This window comes from Bipolaris victoriae, assembly GCF_000527765.1.
Source record: "Bipolaris victoriae FI3 unplaced genomic scaffold scaffold_6, whole genome shotgun sequence".
NCBI classification, from domain to species: Eukaryota; Fungi; Ascomycota; class Dothideomycetes; order Pleosporales; family Pleosporaceae; genus Bipolaris; species Bipolaris victoriae.
Genome location: NW_014575386.1, coordinates 348811 through 369362, shown reverse-complemented (window position 1 = coordinate 369362; position 20552 = coordinate 348811). Strand labels below are relative to the sequence as shown.

General features: G+C 48.7%; 8 protein-coding genes across 8 annotated transcripts; 4 read left to right on the top strand and 4 right to left on the bottom strand.

Annotated features, from left to right (window-relative positions):
* Positions 1-1126: 1126 nt before the first annotated feature.
* Positions 1127-2049, bottom strand: COCVIDRAFT_86762 (hypothetical protein; the record flags this gene model as incomplete). Its single annotated transcript, XM_014705915.1, has 3 exons — positions 1127-1671; positions 1740-1938; positions 1990-2049. 3 exons carry the CDS (start codon positions 2047-2049, stop codon positions 1127-1129), a joined length of 804 nt encoding a protein of 267 aa, XP_014561401.1.
* A 1036-nt stretch (positions 2050-3085) lies between these two features.
* COCVIDRAFT_87046 (hypothetical protein) lies at positions 3086-4017 on the bottom strand (the record flags this gene model as incomplete). The annotated part of the gene is made up of 3 exons (XM_014705914.1): positions 3086-3861; positions 3911-3935; positions 3991-4017. 3 exons carry the CDS (start codon positions 4015-4017, stop codon positions 3086-3088), a joined length of 828 nt encoding a protein of 275 aa, XP_014561400.1.
* A 1182-nt stretch (positions 4018-5199) lies between these two features.
* Positions 5200-5553, bottom strand: COCVIDRAFT_86745 (hypothetical protein; the record flags this gene model as incomplete). Its single annotated transcript, XM_014705913.1, has 2 exons — positions 5200-5402; positions 5466-5553. The coding sequence occupies 2 exons, from the start codon at positions 5551-5553 to the stop codon at positions 5200-5202; spliced, it is 291 nt and encodes a 96-aa protein (XP_014561399.1).
* Positions 5554-6068: 515 nt separating this feature from the next.
* Positions 6069-7195, top strand: COCVIDRAFT_33748 (hypothetical protein; the record flags this gene model as incomplete). Its single annotated transcript, XM_014705912.1, has 4 exons — positions 6069-6129; positions 6219-6273; positions 6336-6676; positions 6771-7195. The coding sequence occupies 4 exons, from the start codon at positions 6069-6071 to the stop codon at positions 7193-7195; spliced, it is 882 nt and encodes a 293-aa protein (XP_014561398.1).
* Positions 7196-7341: 146 nt separating this feature from the next.
* On the bottom strand, positions 7342-8949 carry COCVIDRAFT_33747 (hypothetical protein; the record flags this gene model as incomplete). Its single annotated transcript, XM_014705911.1, has 1 exon — positions 7342-8949. One exon carries the CDS (start codon positions 8947-8949, stop codon positions 7342-7344), a length of 1608 nt encoding a protein of 535 aa, XP_014561397.1.
* A 2120-nt stretch (positions 8950-11069) lies between these two features.
* Positions 11070-12451, top strand: COCVIDRAFT_22697 (glycoside hydrolase family 16 protein; the record flags this gene model as incomplete). The annotated part of the gene is made up of 2 exons (XM_014705794.1): positions 11070-11483; positions 11564-12451. 2 exons carry the CDS (start codon positions 11070-11072, stop codon positions 12449-12451), a joined length of 1302 nt encoding a protein of 433 aa, XP_014561280.1.
* A 2793-nt stretch (positions 12452-15244) lies between these two features.
* COCVIDRAFT_12123 (hypothetical protein) lies at positions 15245-15722 on the top strand (the record flags this gene model as incomplete). The annotated part of the gene is made up of 2 exons (XM_014705769.1): positions 15245-15482; positions 15616-15722. The coding sequence occupies 2 exons, from the start codon at positions 15245-15247 to the stop codon at positions 15720-15722; spliced, it is 345 nt and encodes a 114-aa protein (XP_014561255.1).
* A 2295-nt stretch (positions 15723-18017) lies between these two features.
* On the top strand, positions 18018-20256 carry COCVIDRAFT_33745 (hypothetical protein; the record flags this gene model as incomplete). The annotated part of the gene is made up of 10 exons (XM_014705910.1): positions 18018-18146; positions 18224-18463; positions 18518-18540; positions 18666-18829; positions 18887-18970; positions 19030-19126; positions 19178-19307; positions 19371-19653; positions 19733-20009; positions 20082-20256. The coding sequence occupies 10 exons, from the start codon at positions 18018-18020 to the stop codon at positions 20254-20256; spliced, it is 1602 nt and encodes a 533-aa protein (XP_014561396.1).
* Positions 20257-20552: the final 296 nt, after the last annotated feature.

Below are 20552 nucleotides of genomic sequence, written 5' to 3'. Positions count from 1 at the left end.
GCTCCTTCTAGGTGGTAAAGGTCGATGGGAGATACAGCGTTTTTACTTCCAATGACCAATTCACACCGCTGGCTTTCCTTTGTGATAGATGTGGGTATTCCTTTTTTCTTCTCTTTCTTTCTTTCACGCAACTACGCCCAAACAACGTAGTGGCTTTTTTCTTGTAGTACTGTTTGCGCGCTCTTCACAGAGTCAAACAGGATCGGTGATCGGGGGATGTTGCGACCAGATGTGGGGGGTGGGCGGGAGGGGGAAGGTTTAAACAAGGTAGCCCAGGCTATGACGTCGCTTATCGCTTGCCTTGGAGCGGGATGTTGTCTTTTGGGACCCTTTTTTGCCAGGGCCTGATGAGTTAGGCTATTTCCGTGCTATGATCTGCAGGGCGTGGGTGGGAGGATGGCTAAGTATCGGCGCCCACAAGGTTTGCAGGCAAGGGGGATCCTAGACAGGCTGACGGGATATTCAGGAGAAGGAAACGCTGTACCGACTATCAAAGTCGGCAGTTTGAGAAGAAGAAGGAATTATGAATTGTTAATACAGAGGGGAAAAGGATGAACAGACAGTCTCACAGCTATGAGTGCGTCCAAAGTCACAGATATAACAGTCACACCGGTCGCGACAATCATTTCTCTCTTGCAAACTCATTGTCAAGTGGCCCCCGTAGCATGCCACACGTCCCCACAACCATTCGTTGGCAGGCCGTTGCAGTGGACAGGACGGTGTGGCCACAGGACCCTGTTTTGTTGCACGGCGCTTGGAGAATGTATCGCTGACGTCGTTGGCGTCGGATTGGTGCTGTGTCTAGTGCAGGGGTAGCTTCTGCCATGATTGGCTGTCGACGCTCGAGATTCCGCCGAGCGAAACACAAATCGCAAAGTTTCGGATCTTTTGCTCGTTTCAGGAGCTGGGACTGCTGTGTGGAGCAGTGTGATGGACTTGCTCTAGAGTACCATATTGTGTTCTTCAATGTCTAGACCATCCAGACTGCTTACACCCAAGATCCCCTCTTCCAGAACGCACTTTTGCTGCACGTGCACTATGAGCTATTTCCGCGTCACACCCTTCTTGAATGATAGCCAAATTGACAAGAACTTTGATTATTGACTTTCAGCTAGCTGCGGTGTCCTCAAGGGCTAGAGTACTTGTAGCCATACTGCTCCTTGGCGGCCTTGATCTGTTCCTGAAGTTGCTGCTCCTTCTCCGCAAACTCCTTGTCATCCTTCAACCGCTGCAAGTACGCATCGTTGCCGAAGGTGCCCTTGCTCGGGATCGCAAGGCCCTTCTGCACTGCGGGTCGGGCAAGTATCCTGTCTAGCCATTTCTTCAAGTTGGGGAACATCTCAAGGTCGATGCCTGAGAAGCGCGCCATATGGCACCAACCGAAGCTAGCAATGTCCGCGATGCTGAATTTGTTACCTACTAGGTAATCGGTGTTGGCCAGGTGCGAATCGAGGATACCCAACAGGCGCTCTGTCTCGCCCGTGTAGCGTTGCATAGCGTACGGGATGCGCTCTTTGGCAAAGCGGTTGAAGTGGTTAGCCTGGCCTTGCATCGGACCAAGGCCGCCGTGCTGCCACGCCATCCATTGCTCAGCGCGCGAGATGTCGAGGGGGTCGCTGAAGCTAAACTTGTGCTCGGGGTCGTAGTGGCGCGTCAGATATGAAAGGATGGCTAACCCAAGTCATTAGCATCCTATTTACACGCTCCGTGTCTGCCATATTCGCCTAGCAGATACTTACCGAGGCCCTCTTGTACAGCAAAACCGCCTTGATCATGGTCCACAATGACTGGGATTCGGCCATTAGGACCTAGCTTAGTGAACCAAGGCTCCTTTTGTGTGTTCTTGCTGATGTTGATGCCCTGCCAAGTGTATTCCTTGCCGTAGGCCTCTTTGAGCTCTTCAAGCAGAATGCTAGCTTTCCAGCCATTGGGTGTGCCCTACAATTGGTTAGCGGTGAGGCTATGCTTGCGGTAACTGCACTACCATACCCAAGTGAGCAATTCAATGCCCTTGTTGGCGATTAGTCCCTTGGGTTGATCGTCCGCCATATCCGGTAGTATGCTCTGGAACGGTCTCGAGGTGTGGAAATGCGATATAGGAGTGAATTGCGATCGCTGTACACGTGAGGAAGCGCGAAGTGTATATCTCAATTGCGAGGGGAAGAGCTGGCGTAATAGTGACATGAAGAAAGGCTAAATGCAGCGCGTCGAAGAGGGGTTATATGCGTCTACATACATGCGGAAAGCTGCCGTTTTGCGAGGGGCATTGCTTAGGAATCCATGACGTCGCTTGCCCGCTACCGTTCGTGCGTATGTTTGAGGCAAGGAATAACTTCCAAAAGTGGATTGGAGCCCACAAAATTTACAAATCAACTTGTGGTTTACAACGTGAGGTTTCAAGCACACCCCCGAGCTGTAATGTCAGCATCAATTGTCTAAGTAAGCAGTTCGGTATTACAAACTCGGTCTGCTCTAACCCCGATTGTGAAGTGGGAGCACATGAACATTAACTCAGGCGCAAAAGCTTTGTCAAAAGTCGAGCTGAAACTGCTGGCCTTATTACACATGTTCTTCGGGCTTCCATCAGTCTCCTTGACGTGTGATTGGACGGCAACAATCAACAGATAGCACATATACTAGGATGATGTAATACACAGCTGTGTATTGCAGCTCCAACTGCAACTTCATGCACACGTGCTTACAAGTAACCAAATATTCAATATTTGATTTCAAACACATTATCTGCCCCGCACTACTTCGTCCGTCAAGACTGCCGGGTAGATGTCAATGCCTGGCTGGTTTTCTCCTACAACACACCTATAGCTCCACGTCTTACAAGCAGCTGCAAGTCCGAATCTAGACAGCCATGCAGTACCTCCAATGCAAGACTCCAACAATGACTTGTGGCTACGGTGTGGGCGTTTCTCTATCTTCTTTCTTCTTGTGCTTCACCGCGATATGTTCCAATTCTCGCACCATTGTCAGATATGCCATCCGGCTTGTGGCCACTGATATATGTGCATCCTTGACGATTGCGGTCGAGCAAGACTGGATGTCCCTTTTCCCATGCTCATGTCTCCTGTTATCATCTCCGTCGGCTGCGGTCTCCGCTGGCTTGTTGCGCTGCTTGCTGAGCAGCTTCGTGTCCCAACTCCTTCCGCAACCCCCCGAGCTTAGCCTCGACTTCTTCCTTCTTCTTTGCTTCTTTTTCCAGTTGCTTTTCCACCTCTGCTATCTTCGCCTTGAGGTCATTCAGCAGGGCCTGTTCTTGTTCCTGACTAAAAGGCACGTCGTCTGCACCCTTTTCTGGTAGTTGTGCGCTCCTCTCTCCATTCGGTAGCCCACGCTTTAGTCTTCCATTAGCGCCAAGGGATGCTTTCTTAGAGCCGCCCTTGCCAGGTGGTATGAGGTAGTTCCACTGGTCATCTGAGGTGAGGGCATCAAAGAGCGCTTCGGTGGGCTCGTTGAACTGCACAACTTCGAGGAATTCTGAACGCACGCAGCCTGTCCGTTCCTGCTCTGCTTGCATCTTCTCATCGCCATACTTCTCCAGCTGCAAAAAGTGTTGTCTGTATTGTGCCTTCTCTCCTGATATGGGCTGGAAGTGCAACCTTATGTCGATGTTGAAGCCTCCCCATCCCGTCTCGGTTACCTCGAACGGTGGTTTTTCGACCATGCGCAGTGGGTTTTCGTACGTGTTGAAGATCTTGAACGAAACCTTGTTGAGCCACGCTCGTATATCGGGGTCGCCATCGGGAACTCGTACATAGACGGTCCAGCGCTTCGTGTGGTCGTCGGGGACATTCTTGGGACGATCGGGGTGTCCTACCGGGGGCAATTGCCAGGCTTCTGAGCCGATTACTGAGAGTGTAAGTGTACGATTCTATGTTCGGGTTGGTCCGTAGCTTACTGAGATTTCTACTTATCCGTTTGTTCTGTTCGGGGTCATTATATAGCTTTTGGAGCAACGCGCAAGTTGCTTACCTTGACGCGCTTGTTCGACGCGGGAGCGGGCATTTGTTGCGCTGCGCGGCCTAATGCGCGCAGTTGGGAACGTCTGCGGAGTGTCTCCGCAGTCCAATATTATTATCGTAGAGGGAATGCGACAACAAGGCAGCGAGCGATTTAAGTTGTTGAGTGGATGGTGTGCAGGTGTGTAAATAAAGATCGAGCTGCAGGTACGTAGGATGGACGCTGCGAGAACCGGGCCAGCCCTATGCACGAGCCAGGATCATCGCGACAGCTCCACACGGAGTGGTAAAATCATCAACAATTATTGAATAGATAAAGGACAGTGCTAAAAGTTCTTGCTCGCTGAGTTGATGTTCATAAAACTAAATATTTTAATTGTGAAATATATGATCCTACCTAAGCAGTACAAGGAGTAGCTTAATTACTCAAGATGGAATTTTCTATGTGTCATACCTAGTGAGCGCAACCAATGTGATCTCCACAACAAAGACAACATTTCGCCCCAATGTATCGCTAACGTGATAGTTGACGTGAACGAATCTCAAGGCAAGATTTCAGTGGAGACTGAGTGCTCCATGGTTGGAAAATGGGCCGAAAGGCCAACAACACCTATGTGGCTATATAGGCATGCCATACCAGTAAGTAGCAGCTTGTGATGTCATTAATGCTGCGGTCATCATGTCAAACGGGAGCTCTCACGCCTCCTGCAGCGTAGAAGACACTTTCCCAATCATCTGTCTGTCTTGGTAGATTCTAGGCGGATAACCTACTCAGGATCACCCTTGCCATACTGATCGAGAATCACAATATCAAAATGCTAGGAGATGTCACGGGAATAGAGGCGAGATACAAAGTGGTTGAATTTGGAAATATTGTGATAGAGCTACGAGACAAACCACTTATGATTAGGAGGAGACGAAAGGAGACCTGAAAGAAAAAAACGTGTTCTTGGTAAATGACCCTAGGATGACTAGGTACACTATTGACCCTTCTCCGTTTAAGCATTTTATAGGTAAATTGATTGTTAGATAGGCAATCGCTGGCGAATTCCCGCTGCAGTATGGTTTTAGCATGTATCACGTGACCAGCCATTAGTACAGTTAAAACAACTGAGATGTCATGCTTCGCAATCTACAGGAAAGAGGAATTAAAAGCACAAGTAATCTGGAAGAAGAAAGTCGTACATCCTCACACAAAACAACGGGTCTCTCGGACGCAGCGGTTATCTCACTTCCCACCTTCACCTCCCTTTGTATCTCTCGTCCTCTGATTATACAATTTGTCCTGTTTTCCAGCATTTGGCTTTCCTTCAATTCTATCCAGCGAATCCTCAATCAGTCCAACATGCCCACGTATCGTCCCCTCGATCTCGTCAAGCCTTGCCTCCTGCTCTTCCTCCATGCGGTCTAATTTCTTTTCAACTCTAGATCCTAGGGCACTCTTTTAGTATCTGAACAGCAGGTCTAAGGTTTATGAACGCAATGCTGTGTTACCTAGCAGTGTCGCGACGCCAGCTACCACCGCGAGGTTAGTACTGACGAGGACGAGATCGTTTTTGAACAAGTTGCGTAATGCCATCATTCTTTCGTTACAAATGGAAACAGAGCAGTGGATGTGATGTAGTAAATGAAACGCAAAGAAGCCATTTAGGATCTTAAATGCGCTGGAAGCTATTGAAGAGGGTGCTTTTGGCACTAGTATCACAAGATCATGACGACACGAATTGTGGTACGTGAAAGACCATGATAAAACGCGGTGGCCATTATGTCCATCGAAAATTAAACACCCTACTCAACAAGTCTCTATGGATAAGAAATTGTTTTAGTCTTCAAGTATGTAAAGCAATACCAACGTAGACGCGTCCACCCGCAGGTCGCGGAGGTCCCCAGCACCTCCGCACACCCCTGCTCAGCCCTACGCGACTCACGCGAACCCGAGTGACATCAGCACTAGAAGCTTCCGATCACGCATCTCCACCACAAACACCAACGCTTCCAGACCTTCAGACTTCCACAATACGAAGCTACTCTTCACCAACCGCCAATTTTATACAGTTCATAACCCTGCGTAATTCGGCGTGAAGTACGATTGCACCAATGGCTTCCACAGCAGCAGCAAAAAGAAAGCTCGTCGTGTGTGGTGGTAACGGATTCTTAGGTGCGCAATTGACCAGCAATCCCCAATTATTTACTTCCCACAAAGTATACAGCAAAATCTTCCAACGACAAACTAACACATCGATACAGGAAGTCGAATATGCAAAGCCGCCGCCCACAGAGGCTGGTCCGTAACCTCGATATCGTAACCACCCCCTCTCCCCCAAATCCACATTCCCCCTTCCACATATCCCTAACCTTCCCCAGCCGCTCCGGCATCCCCCACTGGTCCTCTGTCTCTTCCTCTCCGAACCCCCCGGACTGGGCCGAAAAGATCTCATGGCAAAAAGGCGACATACTGGACCCAGCATCGTACACGCAGCACCTCGAAGGCGCAGACGCCGTCATACACAGCATGGGCATCCTGCTCGAAGCCGACTACAAAGGTGTCATCAGCGGCCGCGAGAGCCCGATAAAAGGACTGCAACGAGCCTTTAGCCGTACAAAGGCTGGAACACAGAATCCGCTAGCACGAAAACAGGGCGAGAAGTTGGAGCCGCAGGAGAAGGATGGGCAGTTGACGTATGAAGTTATGAACAGAGATACAGGTAAGCGAGATTCTGAGGTTCTTTTTTGAAAGTCTACAATGCTTTTATTTTGTGGTATATATGAGAAATCAACTAAGATGACAACAAAAAACAGCTGTCTCCCTAGCTCAAGAAGCATCGACACGCAAAGTACCGAATTTCGTTTACATTTCTGCGGCCGCTGGTACACCGATTCTGCCTGCACGCTACATCACTACGAAACGCGAGGCCGAGTCTCTGATTTCCACAACATTCCCCACTATGCGATCGATTTTCATTCGGGCGCCCTTCATGTACGATAGCAGTCGGACTTTTACGCTTCCTATTGCGGCGGCTGGTGGTGTCGCAAGCATGATCAACAGCGCAGTCGGAGGTCGATTGACGTGGTTGATGGGTGCAGGGGGTATAAAGCCTTTGAAAGCCGATCTTGTTGGTGAAGCAGTGGTAGAGGCGTTGGAGGATGATGACGTTCGTGGTCCAGTCGAAGTACCGGATATTGAGAGATTGGGCACACGCGCGTGGAGGAAGAACATGTTGTAGAGAAGACTTGGCTTCTATGAGAAAATGCGGACATGGTGAACTGTACGACCTCTGAAGCTAGACAGTCTCTTTTTGGTGCGCAACATTCGCAACGTTGAAATGCGTCAAAATATAACGCCGTAAGCCCTTTCAAGTGCGACTCAAACTCACTTCTTCCGGCTGCCAGAGCTTACAAGCTTCTTCTTCATATGCTTGGGCATCTTTTCTTTCCGCTTCTCACGCTTCTCTTCTTTAATGGCCTTCTTATGCGCTACCTTCTCATCGTGATCAAGATGCTTCTTGCCACGGCTGGGGCCCTTTTCAAAGATACTTTGATCAACCTCAGACGTGTCTGAGCTTCCATCGTCTGTCTCAGCATCCGTATGCGACCCATCAGATGCGTTATTGACGACCTTATCGGCCAGAAGAGCCTGGTACGGCAGATCGGAACCAGCGCCGGCGTTGACCAGCTCAGCATCACGCTCAATGTCGTAGACCTGGTCGAGGGTCTGTGGGATGTACTGGTTGCGGAAAACCTCATCATCCTCGTCTTCCTTTTTCTTTTCTTCCTCAGTCAAAGGTCGTGTGTTGAGCAGTTCGCGGATTGTGTCTTCAATCTTTGATACCTCCTTCATATCTTTTGCGCCCGATGCACCGGTAACAAATGCGTATGCTTTGCGCTCACTGAGAGTCTCGACGTTGCGTGACCGGAAGAAATCAGACAAGTTCTTCAGGTCCATGCGTAGAAACTCGAGGGAGCGTGGGTGATCGTGCTCAACGGCTTGCGACACGTCAATCATCCACTGCTTGCCCTCGTGGTACAGGATATTGTACTCGCTCAGATCGGCGTGAACAAGGCGACATGTCTGGTAGAGTATACGGACATAGGCCATCATTTGGACATACAAGCTGGTCCACTTCGCATCTTCCTCCTCGGCGGTCAAGCCCTCGAAGCGTACGTCTTTTAGTCGTGGTGCGGCCTTGCCCTTTCGGTCACCTACGAAGCCCATGACCAGAACGTGGTTCCGTAGCGCATATGCCTCGGGTGAGGGAATACCCGCATCATGTATTCTGGCCAAATTTCTGCGCTCCTTGTCTGCCCACATTCTCACCATGGCGCGGTTGTTGCTCTTATTGTATCCTTGTCTGAACCTAAACTCACCCTCGACATACTTTGCGCGATCCTTGAAGACAAGAATGGAGGTCTTATAGACCTTTACAGCGCGATGGACAGGGGGCGCGCCATCCTCCGACGGCTCTGACATGGCATGGTAGACGTTTGCTTCTTTGCCGGTGGAAATGACACCGTGAAGTTCGGAAATGACGCCGCGGTTGATCAGTTGCAACAGGATCATTTGCGTCCTTCGATCCAACACCTGCTCAGTCGTGGCGCGATCTGCCTTGTCCTTGTCCCTTGCATTGCCACCAGATGCTCCCGTCATTCGCCCAGTAAGCCGGATTTTGCTTGCATGCTTCGCGAGTGAGGCAACCTGATCATCGATGGAAGCGTTTGTATTTGCTGACGGCTTTTGAGGGTTCGTCTTGGGTTTGTGGTCGTCTGGTATGTTGGCATCATTCAGTTTTCGCTGGCGATTGTAGGCCTTTGTGAAGTCGCCATGGTCGCCTGAAATTAATTCTGGCACAATTTCATCGTCATCGTCGAACAAGTCGTCAATATCGTCGTCTTCGTTTTGCTCGTCTGCATGGTGCTCTTCTACGCTCTGAACTGGTTGCGCTTGCTGTTCTGACAGCTCGACTCCGTTTGTGGCGGCCATGGCTGAAAATTGCACAAAAGTGTGTGTGAGAGTGTACAGAAATTAATATTCGCCGCCCTGCGTCACTAGCAATAATTGTTGTCGGCAGAATAGCGGGGTGGCCGCGGGGCTAAAGCGGTCAGCGCCACAATCAATCCAGTACTTTCGTTCGCATAGCATTGCCACATGACTGCATCACTATGCGAAACAAGAAGCCTTGTGGGGTTCTCAAGGCTCCGACTAGGCATGTGCTATTGTTAGTTGTAGAGAGTTAGGTAAACATCGAATCGTGTGCTGTCAGTCTATCGGCAGATGAAACCAAGTATGTCATCCGCAGTGCGACGAGTGGCGACGCTATCTGCAACACTGATACTAACCACATGATATGGAACAAAAGCGCAAAGAAAAATCACAGAAACATACCATAACGAATGTTTCCTAAAAGTTACCCGCCAAACTGGATATGCTAATTTCCCGGGTTCATGGTTGTTTGTACTACGTATGTATATACTTAGAGTTTCCAAGTACAAGCTAGATCGTCAGTAAGAAGAGAGGCTCGTGGCTACATGCACGACCAATAGAATTCCGGATCTAGAGGCCGAGGCAAGTAACAAAAGGCAGAGGCAAATATACTACTCTATCTCGCGTACGTACAAAGCCGTGAGAGAAGGGCCTAATCATGCACATTGGGTAATGATTGGGTAATAACAGTTCGATACGGATAGACAAAGTACGTGGCACCCAAGCATCTATTATTGTAGAAATTCTCTTGCAAAACAAGGCCTCCTGGGATCGGATTATGCGTAGTCTAATTTAATCTCACAACGGCTGCGCGATGCTGCAAGTAAGCCTGGGCAAATATAGCGTTTAAAGCCGTTTGATGCTCCATGTGGTAATGCCCTAGCTTCATACGGTCACACGTGTACTTACGCAACTCAGGTATGTCGAGCACACCACACCTGCCTCACCACAGTAAGATGACAGGTCCAAACAACCTTTGCGAACCACTGGCCTCGCCACAGAAACAAGCTTGCACACGTACTCTATACCGGTCTAAAGTGTCCAGGGATGCTGGCATACATAGCCGCTCAACACCATCAGCAGATTGACATAGCCACACATCTTGGCAACGGCGGGCGGCTCTTTTGGCAACGCAACAGCCAACACCCAAGCGCTAGGGCTGCCTATCCGAAAATCTTCCCTTACAAACAAAGAAGCGATCTTCAGGGCAGCTGATCACTGCGTCACCCATTCAGAGGGGTAGGGAGGTATGATCTCATAACCAAGATGATCGCGCACGAAGGGAAGAGCGGATGCGCGTCGTTTAGCATGACACTCCGAGGAGCAAATGTGGCGCAGTTTGTGTCTGTTGTGCACACGGTCAGACGAGATGCATCCACGGCGCAGCATTATACTACGTGCATCCAGATGCACATTCTCGAAGGAAGGAAGGAAAATCCGGTTCAGCTTCCGTGGCCCCTCGCCTCCCAATCTCCACCGCACCGCCGCATCGCTTGCCACGCCGTCGGTCGCACGCGTATAGTTGTGCCAGAGGACAAAAGACTGGTAGCGGAAAGGAGTAAGGTGGCCTAGAGGCAGAAACATTAGCCAGGTACATCTGAAGTCCGATAGGCTGAGCCGGAGATGCCGCTACGACTGCGGCGGGTGGTTGGCACTTCTGACACAGCCTAGTATCCACCCCACGGCTCGTGAAACACATCAGGAGTGCGGCTCAGGGTCACGCCTGGCCACTCAGATCTACACAGCGATGAATCGGGAGACTGCATGAATGGGTGCCAGTGGCTGCATGGCCTGACTGGCTGACGACTAATGCCTGGGCAAGGGGATTGCGTCGTGTACAATCTCGCGACTTTTATGGTCGGATCTTCCTCCATGCTGTTTGTCTTTCTTACAATTCTCTTCCCTTGTCTTTTCTTCGTGCGCCATTCTTCGACCTGTTTTTTTGGTCATTCACACATTCTCTTCAACCGCTTTCCTTTGGACGCAGGGCGACCTTGCTCAAACTCTCCTTTCTTGCCTTTCAAGTGATTCTTCTGTGAAGATCACGTTCGCTGCGAAACCCCAACGCCTTACATTCTTTACCGAAAACCCGATATTCCAAATCTCTATCTATATCAGAAATGCGCTTCTCAACTTACTCCACCGCGAGCGTGTTGGCCGCTTTGGCCTCTGCTCAAACCTTCACGGACTGCAACCCTATGGAAAAGACTTGCCCCAACGACCCTGCCATGCCTCAGACCTGGGAGACCGACTTCACTGCTGGCAAGGATGCTATCAAGGGCTGGAAGCAGACTGCAGGTGACCTTACCTATGGGCCTGAGGGAGCCGAGTTTACCGTGGCCAAGAAGGGCGATGCGCCCACTATTGGCTCTGAAGGATATCTACATTTCGGTTACGTCGAGGTTGTCATGAAGGCCGCTCCTGGCACCGGCATCGTTTCATCTATCGTTCTCCAGTCCAACGACTTGGATGAGGTCGACTGGGAATGGATTGGAGGCGTCGACAGCCGTGTGCAGATGAACTACTTTGGCAAGGTAAATTTATCCCAACGAAATGCAACTGAAACTATGCATGTTGCAGAAAAAGAAAAAGAAAAAACTAACAAAACCACCAGGGTAACACAACGACCTACGACCGCATGATCGAAGCCGATGTGGCCAACAACCAGAAAGAGTTCCACAAATACGCTCTAAACTGGACCTCATCAGCCCTAACCTGGATCATCGACGACAAGCCCATCCGCACCCTCAACTTCGCCGACGCAAACGGCGGCAAGAACTTCCCCCAAACCCCCTGCAACGTCCGCCTCGGCAACTGGCCCGGCGGCGACTCCAAAGATGAAGGAACCCGCCAATGGGCCGGCGGCAATGTCACCTACGAGAACGCCCCCTTCACCATGACGGTCAAGAGCGTTAAAGTTATCAACTACTCTCCCGGCAAAGAGTACGAATGGACCGATAAAACCGGTAGCTTCCAATCCATCAAGGTCCTCGACGCCGGCAACAAAGACGGCGCCCCCATCAACGCCACCCCCATCACCAAGCCCGTAAACGGCACTCAGCCCCCCCTTGAAGCCGGCGTCGACGCCCCCGCTGCGAGCGGCGAGGCAGGCTCAGGCAGCGGCGCAGACAAAGAAGAGCCATGCGACTGCGGAACTGCATACGTAACCGTCACCGCACCTCCTCCTGGTGCCTCTGCCCCTCCTGCTACCACCGCGCCCCCAGCCACCATCACCTCGACCTTCGACGCCGTACCCATCGAGAGCGCAAAGAGCATGTTGTCCTCTGTCCTTCGCGCTTCTTCATCTGCTCGCCTCGCGATTGATACTAGGTCTGCGCCTGGTGTACCCATGCCTACAGCCCCCACTGGTGCGATCCCGCTGCCTCAGACTAATGGCACTGGAACGGCGGTTGCGCCCCCGCAGTTTACGGGTTCGGCGAATAAGATTGCTGCTGGGGGTTTGGTTGGTGCGATTGTCGGGGCTGTGGTGATGGTGTTGTAAATTTTCAAGGGATGAGACCAGGAGGAGGGTTACATGTGAGATATGGTTGATGTAGAACAAGTTTTTTTTTTGGATATATATAGAAAGAGAGAAGAACTTACGCTCGTTTATTTTATTTACCTTATTTTGTAAATACTTAATTTCGATGAACGGCCCTTTTTAAGGACTGGCTTTTTGCACAAAGGTTTTGATTGATTCTTTTCTACTTGTTCTTTTCTTTTTGAAGCGTCTTTTGGGGAGTTGAGATGTGGGGTGCATGATGCGTCTTCTGACTGCTGTGTAGTGAGTCTACGAATGAACAAGTGTATAGCACCCCTGAGTTGCCATGGATTGAGTTGGGGGAGAAACCAACAAGTTGCATCCCCCCACGGTTTGTTTGATGTTTCAATGTTCGTTTCGAAGTGTTCTTTTCGTGCGTGTATCTTACTGACTCAACTTTGTTTTTTTTTCATTCTTCTCTCCATCTTGATTCGTGCAATGTGTCTGAACGGGATAAGTTGGTGTTGCAGTGAAGTTTGGGCAATAGAGTGGCAACACGATCGAGTTGGGAGGGGATCATCATATCATCGGTTAGAGACAAAATTTGCAGTACTCTTTTGAAATTTTGGTGGGGTTCGATATGGAGTGGTGGGGTATGGGATGAGATGAGAGAATGTACCGGAGTAAAAAAAGGATTCTGCAACGACGTTGGTCTCGGTTTCTTCGCATGATTTTGTATTGCTATGTGCCCTGGCTGACCTGGGTGCTTGTGTTTTGTTTGTCAAACTTGAAGATTTAGTAGCCGTTCGTTCTGAGATGGGAAGCTGGCTTTCCTTGTTTCGCAGGTGTTTTTCTTTCTTTCTTGGTCATCGAAGTGTTATAGATTTTTTTCTTCTTAGAGGAAGATCGCTGTTGTCGATTATCCGGGGCCGCACTAGAAGGTAGGTATCTGCAAAATTAGGAATGCTTTGCTGGAAGTCGAGATCAGGTATTGATAGAGAAGTGTGTTCGATTTTAGTAATACAAGCGTACATGGAGGCCCAGGACTCCATGCATCGATATTGAGGGTTTATCATGCGTTCGTGTATGTATCACAACCCTGTATGCGCTTTACACATGGTAGAGTCGATGAGACGTTTGCCTAAATCATTCTAAAGGGTATCAACTTTACTTCCTTTACTAGAGATCAAACATACGCCACGAGAATGTAAAGCAGCTGTGCAAGCGAGAGATGTTGCAGCAATGAGAAATCGATATGTCACAAAAGCTCTAACGTCCGTCCCTACGTGCCGGGACGCACGGTGTAGCAGGACACTGTCTCTTCCGGACTATCTGCAACATACTTATATATAGATAAGCACAGTGCGCATCTACTCTATAGCTCTTACTCTCTTGGCTTGTTAGCCTCTAATGCTAAAAAAACGTATCGTTGACCGTACTATCGCTCGCGCTATTAATGTGAGACGTTGAAAGGAGATCAGGCACGGGTAGAGTATAACAAGAGCAATGAGAGCTTAACTATCTGTATTTAACATAGACGAACAGCTACTAAACTAAGGTATTGTTTACAGTGCTTTTACATTTCTATAGTAATAAGTTATACATAATCAAGAAGGGCTGGAAAAGCCGGTCACCAAATATTATAAGGCATGTAAAGCAAAGAGCGCATGCTTAGGACAAGCGGAGAACCAAGGAGCGCTTTGTATTTGATATTGCAGGTGGTGGTAAGGCTGAGAGGGCGTCGTGCGTCACACAAATTACAAGATACGCGTGCCAGATGGATGTGATTGGATGCAGTGCAGAACTCGCATTATTGTTCTTGGCTCGGCGGGTGGGGGTACTACTAGCGAGCGCAGTGCGCTTCTCATTGGCCAGCGCACAATACTACTATCAGCTATACACTGGACTTTGGCAAGCCAGCAAATCAGAAACATACGGCTGCAACGGCCCGTCGACTAGCCTATACCTAGATGCTGGGGTAACATGTTTACTCGGTATTGCAAACAAGCCTCGTTCAACTTGATATAAGTGCAAGAATGCCTTCTTATTCAGCAATCTCGATTATCTTTCAAGACCAAGACCAACTTCAAATTCAAAAGATAGCCTTCCAACGTACGGATGCGTTTCTACTTCTCTCGTATTCCTGCTGCCAGACGTGGACCATTAGAGATTCTTCCTATCCCTCTTACTCTGATCAAGACTGTACCATTCCACCTCACGGAAGCAACGGACGGGCCTCACCGAACAGGATTATGCCGCGTGAGTTCCAAGTAGACATCTAGCCACGGACAATACCGATGTAAGTCCCCCGTCTCTGAGACCCATTGGCCTTGACCAGTTTACCCTGCATGGAGAGGATCCTGACTTAGTCGATGACAACACTACAGACGGTTCGTCAAATACCTGTTTCATTCTCTTTACTATTTAGCTGATGCAAACCTAGAAGATCAATGGAACGGCCTCTACATTGCGCATGCAATAGAAGAGCAGGGGGTCTTGCGCGAGTATAACTCTTGGGCTGGACCTAACATGTACCTCAACGAACAGCTGCGACCAGCACTCAACGACCGCAATATATATTCTTTTGCTCTCCATCAGCTGACATGTCCCCGCACTGCACGTGTGATAACCGACCCCGCTAGCATCTCTGTAAGCACGAATCAGCGGTCACGTAATCGGCACTCAACCAAGTAGGTGTTTTTAAAAACCAAAGAACAATACACCTAATCCACAGCTGGCATGGCACGCAGCCAACTCTTCTCAGTCCACCTTACTCCAGCAGTATCCCAACCTGATCATGTCACAATGTAAGGCATGCCACTTCCTGACATCGCAGTCCATCCAGGCAATGCAGCATACGGAGAGCAAGACGACGGCCAGGTCCGCAATACTAAAGCTATGGGCATCAAGGTGAAACATTTCGTTCCAAGAATCGGCTCCGTGCTAAGCAATGGCAAGTTGTGTTTGATGCTCAAGGGTGCGGAAGCCAGACCTTTGCTCGCAAGGCTGAGCTTAGTCGGCATTACTGTGGTACATGGTAGAAGTTTAGTTCGTAAGCACTAGCAAGGTGATGATACGGGCCGGGGTAGAAGAAAGAGCTATACTATAGAGAGAAGAAGCTATACCGTAAACGTCGTATCTTTGTGTATTGAATAATCCGAAGAAGGTCCTGATCTCCATTTTAGCGTCTCCATCGTACAAAACTTATGCCCTGTGCCGCATTACACAACTCTGCACTCCGCCAACGAACCGAACTTCTGGTGCTAAGTCCCAACTTGTCGACGTAGCGTGAATGGAGGGTGTAAAGCTTTTCAAAGGAGGGACGAATGGGTAGCTCACGTCCAATATGTGCACTTCGTACACGTTGGCGGCGCGCGCTGATGTCGCTAACTGCCCTCAGCCTGCTCAACCTCTACGACCACCCTTTCTGCTTCTGCAGTAAGCTACTGATCCTGCGAGACCTGGAGGACTCCACCAGAAGCAATATATCGACGCTGTCGGTTCTGCTTTTGTTGTTAGCGCTGACTTCTGCACGTAGCTTCGTATTCTCTTCTACAAGTATTATTGCTGATTACATTGCAATCTAACAGCCTTGGATAACTTGGCGAAGGAGCTGGTTTTGTTAGGCTCTGTGGTCCCCGTTGGAGCCGGTCTGATAAGAGACTGCTCTTCAATAGGTAGTAGCTTTTGGTTGGCAGAGGCTATCTCTGATCGTGGCTGGGTACCGTGGAGAAACGTCTGAAGTGTTGACTTTGGTACATTGTACGCTTTCGCGAGACTGTAGATAGATTGTTTTAGGTTGTTACGATACGATGCCATAGTAAGACTTATTCTGCCTTCACGAGAAGTCGGTATAAGCGTTGTTGGCGCGGCATATTGGTGGCTGTGTAGAGCGTTGGGTCAAGTTTGGTGGGGTGGCCAGCTTACTGACCCGGCCAGCTTACCGGTCTGGCCAGCTTACTGATCCCCCACGTTACTATACTAGGAAACCTTCGATAACGAGACTAAATTCGATAGAGAACTTCAATCTAGGCTACATAGCAATCTATATTAGGGTAGGCCAGTCGCCTAAGCGACAATCGGGCCGTATAGAAAGGAATCGAAGTGACGGACGAGAGATAAGCAATAGAGAGCTGCAGCCCATTATAGTTATGAATCACTGGTGTAGAGCGTCGAGCAAGGTTGTGGCGCACGCTAATTAAACCTAACTAGGCATAGCGGTGTACCAAAAGCAGTTAAAAAAACGCCACTCCTGGAACCGAGCGACTCCACTCACGGCTCGGGTCGACCGACAACGGCTTCGGAAATACTATAGGGTTTCTTACCATAAGATCACCGGAAAGATCTGTGTGATCTTGCCGTACACCTTAGCTGAACCTCATTAAGTGAATGTGCGTAGCTGCTAGTCTCAATCTATTCAGATCGCCTCCGCCCACGTGGCAATGCAATAGATTGTTTTGCCGCATATTTGCATATTTACGTAGATAAATGGCCCGAGCCTATACAACCTCTAGAAATCAGCTGAGAAAGAAATTGCTCAAGTACTAGTGTAACAAGCCTCCCAGTAAACGTATTAAAGGGTTTGCGACACAAAGAAATAGATCTACAGTCAACGATCATACAAACAATGACCCGGTTCGTAAGTACCGACAGTCAAGTGGTAAATTATCGTGGCACTATTCGGCGTGTGCCGTTAGCCAAATACGCCAGTTGCAAACTTTTCCGGGATGCTAACAGGTACGGTTCAAGGCCTGTCTCCAGCGTTATTATCAAAAGTGTTCACCTATCAACGAGTGCCAAATTCTTACTAACATCAATGTGTACAACACCTCGGCGATCATACAGTTTCAGAATTTCTCTAGCGATGCGCTCTAAACTTGCTGCATCTACGTCATGACCTCGATTGCCGTTAAGGAAGGGGTCAGTGGTCCAGATTGTAATACCTAGACGGTTAAAATAAGCGGCATAACATGGTGGACTAGTGCAGTCACCACCCTAGCTCGGACCGATCTGATATTCTAAACTACTTACAATACGGGCTGCTTACTCTGTATGTGCTACTACCTTTCTCTACAATAGGCTACGGTCCTCATCTCGATTTAGATCAGGCTTGCTTATGTCAGACCCATCAGAAGCAATATTTGCTGGCCTAAATTACATAGCCCCCTCCCCCAACTATACCTAAACGAGTCCCCAAAGCGTTTCAGAACCAGTGAGGCGAAGATATGTACTCATGTATCGATCGTGCTATAGTTGCCGGGACTTCTGCATAAGCGGAAAATTCCCCATGTAGTTAGACTCGCCTAGACAATTCATGCATGAACCCTCTACCTCAGTAAACCCGCTAGCCCATCATCGGTCTTTTGATGAGCAAGAATTGATCAAACGACCTTGATACCCCACCTCTTGCTCACCAGGTTGTTGTGATCGAGGTCGAGCTCTTTGCGTAACAGATTTGACACAAGAAAGTGGCTTGCAATCCCTTGCGTAGCATTTATATATCCAAGAGCTCTACTCATGTCATGGGTTTCAAGCAGTAGGCTCGATTTCGTTTCAAACTTTCACACTGCCAGCTTCCAACACCAATATGGATATGCTATACCTACCAGTGTTCCAATTTCCTACATGGAGTCACTTGACAGTAAATGCTGCAAGCAGCTTTTCGGTTTTTCTATTGATACTTCTCTGCTACAAAGGCCTCGTAGCTAGACTGCTGGTGGGTTTCTAATCTTCTCTCTCTCCTTCCTTTCAAATCCCTAAACTTGTCCATCGAAACTAACCTCGTCATATCAGCCTTCACTATGGGGTTTCTTAGAATTCATTTTACGACCTGTCACTAGACGCTATCAGGCATGGGCATACCTAGTTCGGGGCCCTAAAATGATCCAAGAGGCGTTCAACAAGGCAGATGGCAAGCCGTTCGAGCTATTCGCTCCTGACAGTCGATATGTCTATGTATCCGATCCTCAACAGATTCAGGAGATTGATCGTGCTTCTGGTACAATTTTGTCGCTCTACGCAGCGTCGAGACAGGTATATTCAACCTTTTGCTCTAGGTTTATTCTTATTTATGCTAATAAGACGTAGATACTGCAACCTATGTACACCATGTGAGTAGTCTTGAAACTCCACCACCCTTTATACTCATCACCGCAAGATCTAACATGATTTTTTTATTGCCCAACTTTATCTAAGGATAAGATATTATCTTATACAATTTACTAACATACGACAGGCACGGCTTTAATCATTTCGACGCGCGCGGAACGGAAGAAGCGGGATTTATCCGCGCTCTTCGCACCTTGTTGATTAATAACCTACCCAAAATCCTGCCTGACCTCAATTACATTATCCGCACTAGGTTCCAGGAGCTACACGCTGAGCATCCAGTCATTGATGGTACTTTTTTGCATTAAATTACTAATCATCTTGGAAGCAGCTAACATTGAGGCGTAGATAAAAAGCAGTCAGCTATTTTGCCTATGATTCTGAAGCTTGTTGTATTAGCCAACGCCCTGGTCTTTTTTGGAAAAGATCTAGGTATGTATTGATACTTGTCTAATACTTTGCCCTCTATAAAAATAGCTTATGTTGAGTAGCGAAGGATGAGCAATTTATGGTCCACGCACTGGCATATATCGAGGAAACGATGATATGTGCCGAAGTTCTTCGTCTCGTGCCCAGCTTTCTGAAACCGTAAGTATATCGCATTGGCAATATTCTCTTGCTTAAACTCACTCAATATAGTATCATCGGTAATATCATTGCTCGCAGACTGAAGTCCCACACTGTCATCTATAATATGATGCTGCCCATCGTTCAGGAGCGATGCCTTGAGCGCGACGCAGCCAAGTTAGGTCAGAAGGCCCCAGAATACGTATGTCCTGCTTTAGACAGCTCTGTATCCCTAGAATAACGCAAAGCTAACACAGATATCTAGGTCGACTGCATCCAATGGCTTATGGATACTTCGCCTAAGAACGCACTAAAAACTCCTGAACGCATAGTACACGAACTCATGGCTATCTGGTTCGGCTCTGTTCATCCCGTTGCTGTCACTGTAACAGTTGCTATCGAGGACCTCTGTTTACACCCCGAGTACGTTGAGCCGCTCCGCGCGGAATGCACAGCTCAATACGCCGATTTTGAGCGCACTGGAACCGGTCTTGCTCTTCTTGACAGCTTTATCAAGGAATCTGCCCGCATAACACCTGTCGAGTCACGTAAGTCAACAATTCTTACTTTCCATGCTGTATTGCGACAGAATCATTGTGTGACATGCTGACGTGAAGTACGCAACAGAAAGCACTCGCCGCTCAGCGCTGGAGCCTTTTACTCTCAAAGACGGGACTCACGTCGACGTTGGCGATTGGATCTGCACGCCTGCCCACGCTGTTATGATGAACCCGGTTGACTACCCTAAGCCAGATACCTTCAGTGGTTTCCGCTTTGCGAATCCAGAATTAGTAAAGAGCCTTGAGAATGGCGATAGCTTATCCAATATCTTGCAAAAGCAGCCGACTAAATTGACTGATGTGGGCATCACGTACCATGTCTGGGGCACTGGCAGAACAACTTGGTAAGCTTCTTTGTCACCCTTCGTATCTCTACGCAACTTTCAAAGATGGGGATTGCTAATACTATATTATAGCCCCGGCCGATTCTATGCCTCGGTACTCATGAAGACTATTCTGGGCCAGATTCTTCTCAACTACAACTTTGAGCTTATGAACCCCAAGGCCAAGCGCGTATTCTCCTGGCGGTCGGCGATCGTGCCAAATCCTAGCACGAAGGTTGTATTTACTCCAATTCGGGGAGATTGTTGAAAGCGATAAAATGCATATACATGGAGTTTGATTAGGAGAATACAACACCAGTTTTCGAAAATCTTAGAATAAGCTCGAAATCTCGCATTCTGGGGCAATCCGCCTACAACGAATCTTTTTGCAAACTACTCTCAAGCCACGCAGCCTCCGCGCTGTGTGGAGATACGCGTGGTTGGACACTTTGAGTTGGCTGCGGAAATTTTTCCTCAAGATTAAATTTGTATTTACCAGCGTGAAATACATCACAGTATTGTATTCTTTGAGGCATATATATGTGTGAAAGGGGGGGGCTGCGC